We start from the raw sequence: 9,881 nt of genomic DNA, 5'->3' as shown, positions 1-9,881 counted from the left end.
AGCTGGTCAAACTGGCTTATAAGCACTTTTTGACTTATCTACGCGTTTGGTAAAATTAAAAGTGCTTATAAGTTAAGTGCTTATAAGCCAAAAGCCATACGTTGGTCTCCCCCAACTTATCAAATTTCAGCTTATAAGCACTTTAGGTTTGACCAATATTTACTATTCTATCCCTAAAATACTTCTTTTTAGAACAAAACTCTTCATATATTTCAACACTTTTATCCAAACACGTAACTGCTTATTTTTTAAATCAGCTTCAGCACTTAAAAGTGTTTTTCAGCACCTAATGCTTATCAGCTACTCTAAATCAGCTAAGCCAAACGGGCTCTCAATCTATTCCTTTTCTCTTTTCAGCACGCCCGACTCCACGTAAAAATAACTACCAAAACTCTTTACCTTGAAGAGGAGTGGAGTACAAGATGACCACAAATACTCAGCAAATAGTTCACAGAACTACCAAAGAATCAATGAGGCACAAATCAGATAATCCGGTAAGAATTTGAACCAACTGCTGTGAGTTAAATGAGCTGAGGTGTGTCAACAAACAAATAAGCACATCTGCTCAATTTCCTCCAATCTTTCCTAGTATCATTTTTCTTACTAACGCAGCTTGACTGATGCGAAAACGATTATCTTTTGAAAGGCCTTGAAGAAGTGTCGTTATCTCACACAACCTAGTAGAATTATTAATCGAGAAAACAAGACAGATGCATACGAATATATGAAAATAAAGATCCAAGGAAGCAAACTCATACAGATGAAATTCATAATATCAGCAGCATAACAAACTGTCAATTGGTGTGAATATTCAGAAGTCTCTTATTCAATCAATCCTCAAGGGGAATAAAACTACTCTCCAGGAAAAAGACGTTTCGGATACGGTCAGCTGCGCGGAGATGCAGTATGACAAGAAATTCATTCCTCTTCCTCCGCCTCCTCTAGCCATTTCACAAAGGGCTCCAGCGACTTGACAAAATTTTGCCTGCCACAATTTTAAAGACAGAAACCCATCAAAGAAGAAGGCAGACAAGTTTAACACAATAAATAATTGAAACACAATAACTCATTCGAGCTAGTCTCACACTTCGGAACATAACACATTAACATCTTTATTTTGGCCAAACAAAGTACTAAAGACCAAGACAAAACAAACGCCTACCTGCCCTTAAGGTTTGTTCCTTTACGGAACCAATGAAGAATGGTATCTTCTGCCAGCACATCTTGGTCATAGAGAGACCTTACAATTTCAGGGAACAACTTCATCAGTTTAGCATCCTCGTAGCACTGGACTTGGACTTTGTACATAAGTTCCAATTCAAGCTTTCCAGAGGTGCAGAAAGTATTCAACAGTTCTGCCCATTTTTTCACCTAGACAAAAAGGGAAGGAAAAAAAAGGACAGAATCAGATCATATAGTGACAAAAATTTTGGCAACTGAGTGCAATCTGAGCAGTTCAACGAAGAAGCTACAGAAACATTCGAATATGTTACCGTTAATTATAAGACTGCAAGAGACATAACATTACACAAATCAACTAGTTATGTTTCCAATTTGAGATAGAGGCAAATCTTCAGTTCTTTGTACAAGCTACTTGAGGAATTCAATTCCCCTATCATTGTCTTGAAATTGTTAAAATACCCTACATGAGGGACGTTGTCTTTGTCAACGTCAAAATCACATAGCATATTCTAGTTGTGTCTTTGTCAATGTCAAAATCACGTAGCATATTCTAATCCCTCGTGAAAATCTTGCAAAAGCAACTTAATCATTCATATCTTGTTTTGTTCCAATTTAATACTACAAGTATGTTCAAAGAAATAACTCAAATCATTCGTGCTCAATCATCAACTTTGTGTGTGCGTGCGCGGGGGGGGGGGGGGGGGGGGGTTCTCGTTGTTGTTCGGGTCCGGGGAAGGGACGGACCACAAGGGTCTATTGTACGTAGCCTTACCCTACATTTGTACTTTTTGATTTCAGTATTACAAATACTTTTTGATTAAAAAAAAAAATAGTTTTCACATTCACTATAAACAGCAAATTGCATTTGTAGTCCGTTAAGTTAATTTAGGATAGATTGCAACTTAATTTGCAAGTAAATACATAAAATATTCCGGTAAAATATATCAACTTTGATGTTGGAATCTCTTTTTTGGTTTTTCATTAAAGATAAGAGTCTATTCATATTATTTTAGCAAGATAGTGCTGAATAGTACAAAATATAAACGGAGGACTAAGAGGGTGTTTTGATTGGCTTTTAAAAAGTAGCTTATAAGCTAAAAGCCAAAAGCCATAAGTTGGTAATACCCAACTTTTGGCTTTTGGCTTAATTTTGTACTTTTCAGGCCTAAAAGCAAGTGCTTTTAAGCACTTTTTATCATTGTCAAACACCACAAAAACTAAAAAAGTGCTTAAAAGCCAATAAGCACTTAAAATAAGCCAATCCAAACACCCTCTAAATTTGAGCAAACATTAAAAACAATAATATAAGTAGTGTTCCATATACATAAGACTAACTCTGCGCAAAACTAACTATGAAGTTGCTTTCCAACATACATACGAGGGACTAAACATGCTATTTGCAAATTTAAACTACTACACTTGCATTTTACTACAAAAGAGACAACATCCTAGAAAACAGGAATTGATATAAACTTACGCCAGAACGCATGGTCATCGGTAACCATAAGAACAAGCATTCTCTACTTGGGCAAACTACTAAATCCACTATGTCATGCAATTGAACATGTGAACAAAACTAGCTAACATGAGAAAAAGTTGCTACAAGTCATCATGTACAGCTATGCCATTCAGCAGCAACAGTTCCAGTCTTGCGAAGCTGACAGCAAGTTAAATTGCTAAAAATGATAGGAGAACCCCATCATGAAGTCATCACTAGACTTCACGATCAGTTCCACTCATGCTGATGCCTAAATGCACTTCTATACATAAAATATAAATGATTTAAGCAGGTACAGCATGCAGAGTCAGCTTTAGCTGATTTTAAAGTTGCCTATCAGGTTTGCCCAGTGAATCCTTCCGATATACAAAAAATTACTCCCTCCATTTCATTTTTTATGTGTCTTAGTTAGACTGAGCACGGAGTTTAAGAATATTATTAATACTTTTGGAGACTAAAAAGCAAAGTAAGACCTGTAAACTGAAAGGAGGGAGTAAGAACCAAACAACTATCGAACTATTGTCATATTTATCTTTTTATCCACAGAATCAATATGGCATAAAAATATAGAAGAAAGGGCATGGGAGTAACCCATAATAAAAACAAAAGTTTTATTTTGGTAAGTGTTCTTGAAGCAAAAGTTGTCTCATTGATTTGAAATCCACTAACACGTGAATTGTGATCAACTCACTTCACTATACAGCATAAATTTGAAACTAAAACAGGGTAATCCAGAAGAAATTGGATAACTTAGCTACATTTTCAAGCAGGCATTTGGTATATCTGAAAGCTAAGCACACATTTTGAGCAATGCAGTGAATTATGTGCCATGTGTGTCGCTAGATAAAAAGTAGCTAAAAGTTTTCCCTCATTGCTGGAACTACAATAGAAAATTTTATCTGTTACAGCGTTAGTGGGTTCCACTTACAAGTGCTTTTTCAATTTTGAAATAGATACTGACTTGCAGTCTCAAAAATAAAACTACATCAAGAAACTTGTACATGACTTAAATGTTCATTACCTGACGAAGAGCTGAATTAGCATTCTGCTGTTGATTCTTTCCTGACCATTGAATAGCATCCATCAATACATCCCACAAAATTCGCACAACTTCTATATCTGGCAATTTGGCATCTTTGACATGTTGCTTCACAGTCTCTATGACTTCAGAGATAGCAGCTTCTTCTGCTAGCTGAGTTGTTAATGCAGATTTCATTTCCTTGAGCTTCACCTCAAATATCTTCTTATCATTATATTCAACCAAAGGCAAAAGGCCAGCATTGCTGAAATAAGAAAGTCCATACACCATTAGGCATAGCTAAAGACACAAGGCTTGAATAAACTGACACAAATTTTCTTTCTGTTAACCCCTACCCTGCTCCCCAACCAACAATAAGAAGGGAAAGAGAGAAAGATTGTACAATAACTAGTTCAATTTGAACACAGTTAGAGTCTTGAAAGTGACTTTTGCCTGGCATCATATTTTCAGTTTTATTGATTTCTTAGTTTGCCATGTATAGTTAGTATAACAGTAGGCTGACATAGCACCTGGAAAATCCAGCCAAGTTCCATGTTTAACAGGAGAACGATCTAAGAAGGACCAAAAGGTATGCCAAATACGAACCCTTATTCCTGAGACGGTTAAAAAAATAGCTTGCAGTAAAACTTGAAACTTTGAACAATGAAATCTCAATTATAAGTCTGCCTTCTGTCTTACCTAGTTCCCTATTTCACAAAGAAAAAAAAGTTCAAAAAAAAAAAAAAAAATTACCCAACCCAAAGCAATTTCTCCAATTTATTATCATGAAAATCTTCAATAATGAAGCTCCAAAGAGAAGTCTCAAAATGACACAATTCTTTACCCACAAATGAAGGATAGCATTTATCGGAATAGGACTCTTGCAAATTCCACATTCAGCACTCTTGACAGCTTCAAAACAACAATTAATACATTATGTTTTATGAAAGCAAGTTATAATATACTAAACGGCAGTCCATATCTTCCACTTTTAGCTACTTTGATTGCCACAAAGAAGATGATACTTTCTGGGATACCTTATTACATAGCACCTACTACCTAGGAAGCAGCCCTTCTCGTTTATATGCATGACCTTCATAAGAGAGCCATTTGAGTTATAACAAGACCTTAAAGAAAAAAAACTAGTGATCAAGGAACTGAAGGAAAAAAGGGATCCAGAACAAAATGTATTGCAGGTAAAAGCTAAGGAACATTAGATTGTCTTGTCTGATATTTTGGTTCCACTTAACTTCTTAGTTCAGATACAAGGCACTTTTGACTCTTAATCAAATACCTTAATTTTGTTTTTTTGTTTTTCATAGGCATAATGTTTACAGCTTAAAGCAGCCAAAAACTTTCCCATCTGTTCACCACAGCAAAAGAAAATTGAGAGCAAGGAATGATGAGGGATTGATAACTTTTCTTAAATCTTTTCTTCTTGAGTGTTAAATGAAGTATAAAAAGCTACTACAACCCTGGATAACTTTTAAATTAGAATATTACTCACGTGAAATGCTCAGAGACAGCTTCAGGTGTCCTCTTTGCAGAGGGGAAGAACTCAAGAAGATCGTCCTCCATCTTACCCCTCTTAAGGATTGAGATCAAATCATCAAGACTGTTGTCAATCAGATATTCCTTGAAAAAGTCTGTGATAAAAGCTAGAACTATCCCTTTGGCGACAAGGTTGTCTTTGAGCAATGGCTGGAGAACAGTCTCCGGAGGAAGACCTGATAGCTTCTGGGAAAAGGCAAGGGCTGTAAATATTGCGAGCTTCTTCCTTTCATTTTCCTCGAAGAGCTCCAGTGACTGCAACATTTTTCGCATGACATTTTCAAGGTTCTTTATAAGAAACGGTCTTCTCCTCAATATCTTCTGTACATAGATGACAGATGGCAAAATGACTTCACGTGTAGGTTCACACTCAATTACAGAGTAAGGATGGCGATCCCCTTCATCGGGTTTAATTGTTCCAGGTTGTGTACGACCTCCAATGAAGATAACCTAACACAACACTACATGGTAAGATGAAATGCTAAAGAGAACCACCAAAGACAGCAAAGCGAGAGCAGTTATTGACATTGTATCAGCCATCCAACAGTAAACATTTATAAAGAAGACATCTTTTTTTTGGGGATATGATAACTTGCTCCCTTGGTGACTCGAATCTATAAACAAGATATCTTCTTGACAAGCACGAACAACATGCTTAATTGCAGCTAATTCCAACAGCTCAACACGGCATATGATCTACTCAAGGTAATAATGTAAAGGTACCAGCATAAAACAACCTATAACACAACAAACACTGCTACACTAGTATCAAATTTTTAAAAATGGAACAATCGTAACACAAGGAAAAGAAGACCCCAAGAAGACTAAAATTTAAAAAAAAAAATCAGACTCCATAAGACCAACAAAAAGATACTTTCATCCACACGTACAATGAAATTCTATCTATGTGCACCTTGAGGACACTAGTGGCCAATGTTCCTGTATGAATATAATCTTATATGTTTATATTTTACCTCGAAAAAAGTGTCACCGTATCTTGAGAAGTTGAGGTCTGAAGACTCGAGGTTCTTAGCAACAAGTTCCTGTGCATAATAAAGCATTTAGTTGAGACTTATCCCCAAGTATTACCAGCATCAAAGATCAAAGATTATATTGAGATTGATGAATAAGTATTAACAGCATAAAATACTAGTAATGGAGAAAGAGAGAAGTATAAAGCTGGTGACCCAAATTAAATATCCAATTACCAAATCACCAGCATTATCCAGATAAATCTGGACCACTGCATCAGCAAATGCTGCAGGGTCCAGCGGCGCAGCAATATTCCGCTTGCGGGTCTTAATCCGCGTACCACTGTAATCAAAGGACAAAATCAACAAAAGTTATGGAATTTACAACAAGTAGCAGACAGCATAAATAAGAGTAAGAGCTCGGCTGAATAAAATAACTCACCCGAGAGTGGGCTTCTCCTTCGAGCTGTCATTCCAATACCAAAACAAACAAAAGTTAAATAAAGGACAAGAAGCATTAATTGCAACCACACAAATTATCCAGCAGAAACAGCATAGTATACAAGCTCCAAAAAAAGCCACTGGCTATAGTGCAAAAAATAACTCAAGGATGACCAAAACTAGGAGAAATTTTGTATCTTTTGACTTGCAACTCTTTTTTTTTGATAAGGTGTTTGCGACATATATAAACAAGAAATTTCACGGAAAACCAACAGTAGACAAGTACTAGTGTGGATTAAAGTACCTCGACCACAGACAACTACTAGAGTGGATTAAATATTAGAAAACGACTGTGGACACAATCCTATCGTAAAGAACCTACACCATACATATTTGTATCACTAATTTATACTATGTAGGGATACTAGTTCAGCATTCATTGATTCTGCAATGAATGTACGACATGCCAAAAGATTTACTGACATTTAATGTCAAAATTAGATAGGGTTCCACAATCCTCATCTCAGCCTTGTCCTTTTCAGCTGGAGTAAATTGACTATAGATGGTCGTGTTGCCACTCAAAAATAAAGCTTAATTTAAACTCTCTCTGTTCTAAACTCTTTTCTTTTTAGTATGTGACAGAAAGAATGAAACTTTCATACATGGGAAACTCTTGAACTTTAAATTTCTCAGTCTACCTTCAATAAAATATTGTTATACCCATAGAAATGACATGGTATCTTTACAACCATACGTTTTAAGGTTATTTTTGGCATGCGCCAAAAGTCAATCTTTCTATCTTAAACTCCGTGCTCAATCAAACACCGCTATATAATTTATAAAGAGAGGGAGTATCATTTAAACCACAAAGGAAAATATTGGTGGTAACAAACCTTTGATAACAAATTTTCTAATTTCTCCAATAAAGAGTATTTGTTTGAAGAATATGTTTCCGCCATGTAAACGAATGAACAAGCTAATAGGATTATATTAACAAAAACAGCTCAAATAGACTAAAACAACTCTTTTTTTCATTCTGGTCGCTGTTCCTTCTTATTTTTCAAAGTACAGCTTCAAAAGACGGAAATTTTGAGCCCATTCCCTTTCTCTAAGTAATTGGCAGCATCTAAACGAAATGCCACAAAGTAGTTTCAGCCTCTTTTAACAAATAAAGGCTTCAAATCGTGAGTTCACAGAATTGAACCTGCGACCATTTATTTTTTTGATGAAATAAGTGATATATCATTAGCAGGAATGAAAATGCGACCATTTTAATCTGTATAGCCTTCGTAGCTTCCCAGTCTACTATGGTTCCGGTTTGTGTGTTCCATTTGAAAGGTAAAATAGGGTTCTAGCATGTTCGTTAATACTTTATAGTATTTAACAATATATCATATGTGTATAAACTGTTTGTGTGTATGTATTATGTATGTGTGTTTGGAGAGGAGGAAGAGAGAATAAACTCAGGCTAAAACAGGTTCGGTTGGACCCCTTGGGTCAAAGTTGATCACCTAATGATAATAAATTCACTAGAACATATAGCAGCACTTAATTAATTAATTTTTTTCAATTAATACTAGCAGTTTGCCTTTTATCAAATCATTTGTTCCACATATTGGAAACATGGATAACTATTACCATGTGACTTCCTATTAAACAGTTGGTAGACTAATCCAAAAACTTTTAAATGTCACAAAACTTGCATCATGACACGTTTTTATTGGCGCTGGTCTCTGTCCAAGCGAAAAATATCACACACACACACATATATATAAATACACACACAGAGATATAATACATAATATTTGTATGTTAATAGCATCTGTATAACACATAAAAAAGAAGAGGTCTTAAATAAGAGAACGCTAATTTTTCAACATGAAAAAAATTCAGAGTTAGCTTTGTTCTTTTCGTAATTTAAACACCTCAAATTAAAACAGAGAAACATAATTAAGTTAATAATTTCCTCAAAAAAACAGATCTTCCGAATGTTAACGGGAAAAAAAGCCCTAATTCACCAAAACATAGATCGATTTGCGAGAAAATTTCACAACAATACACTTAAATATATACATCAATTCAAAACCAAAACAGCAAGCGGAATAATTTAAAAAAATTAGTACAGAAAATCGATAAGAAATTAACAGATCGTAAATAATTAATTACACATAAAACAGAAAAAATCGAAAAAAATCGACTAAAAATAGGATAAAGATAATGAATCGTTACCTCATAAACTAAGATGGAGAAAAATCAAGGTCGATGCAGAGACTTCTGCGCTTTGCGGATGAGAGAATAATAGAGTGAAAAGGGGAGAATAGGAAGAAAAGAGAGAAACGAGTTCTCGTGAAGCCCTGTGCTAAGATATTTATATCACATTTTATTTCCTTATTGGGGTGAGGCTGGCTTTGAGTGAGAGTAACAAGTAACAATATCAGGTTCGAATCTGACCTACAACATTATCAGCTGCTCTATTAAAACTACTTTTTTGTGAATAGTTGAACTTTATCCATTATAGAGCCCGTATGGATTGGCTTGTTTTAAGTGCTTTTAAGCCAAAATAGCTTTTAAGCCATTTTGTAGTGTTTAGATAAAGTAATAAAGTATTTTTAAGCACTTGTTTTTAAGTTAAAATGGCAAAAACAAGCCAAAAGCCAAAAGTTAGAATTCCTAACTTATGGCTTAAAAGCTATTTTTGGCTTAATAGTCACTTAAAACAAGTTCATCCAAACAGGCTCTATATCTTAAAGTCATCGAAAAATCCTTGGTAGGGAGCGCTTACCCCGAATGAGGCCCTACGCGGCGCAAATCCGAATATAGTCGGGCTCCAATGCGGGTACCAAACACCGGGTGGAAAACCAAAAAAAAATATATATCTTAAAGTCATAAAATTAATTTTTCTTTTCATTGAAGTCACTAAACTTTACACATTGTATTAGTAAAATAAATAAATAAAACAAAAATAGCAAAATTAAAGTTGTCTATATACTTTGATCACTTATAAAATAAACATAAAGCACATCTAAGGATAGAGATACTAATGTCATCTATAGTGTGTATATTGACCTAGCTAATAATTTCATTTAAGATAATGAAAAATAAATATTATGTGAAATTTATTACTATATAAGTGAAATTTATAATTAGTTGAATATTATGATTGCACAACTATTAATGACAATCTTTTTATACAAAGTAAGATAGTACGAAGTAATGATAA

The 9,881-nt window shown here is 34.8% G+C and overlaps 1 protein-coding gene across 1 annotated transcript; it reads right to left on the bottom strand.

The window, feature by feature from the left end:
• LOC109225471 (basic leucine zipper and W2 domain-containing protein 2-like) lies at positions 694–9,129 on the bottom strand. The gene is made up of 8 exons (XM_019390142.1): positions 8,891–9,129; positions 6,663–6,686; positions 6,458–6,563; positions 6,224–6,292; positions 5,206–5,699; positions 3,702–3,963; positions 1,163–1,371; positions 694–985 (listed from the first exon to the last, which is right to left on the bottom strand). The coding sequence occupies exons 1-8, from the start codon at positions 8,893–8,895 to the stop codon at positions 919–921; spliced, it is 1,236 nt and encodes a 411-aa protein (XP_019245687.1). The 5' UTR covers positions 8,896–9,129; the 3' UTR covers positions 694–918.

This window comes from Nicotiana attenuata, chromosome 5 (genome assembly GCF_001879085.1).
Source record: "Nicotiana attenuata strain UT chromosome 5, NIATTr2, whole genome shotgun sequence".
NCBI classification, from domain to species: Eukaryota; Viridiplantae; Streptophyta; class Magnoliopsida; order Solanales; family Solanaceae; genus Nicotiana; species Nicotiana attenuata.
This window is presented reverse-complemented; position numbering and strand designations above follow the sequence as displayed.

Coding starts and splice junctions, on each gene's coding strand:
- LOC109225471 (XM_019390142.1), bottom strand. Junction 1,372..3,701: donor CTAATTCAGCTCTTCGTCAG/GTAATGAACATT, acceptor CTTTTTGTCTAG/GTGAAAAAATGGGCAGAACT. Junction 986..1,162: donor GGAACAAACCTTAAGGGCAG/GTAGGCGTTTGT, acceptor AAATTGTGGCAG/GCAAAATTTTGTCAAGTCGC.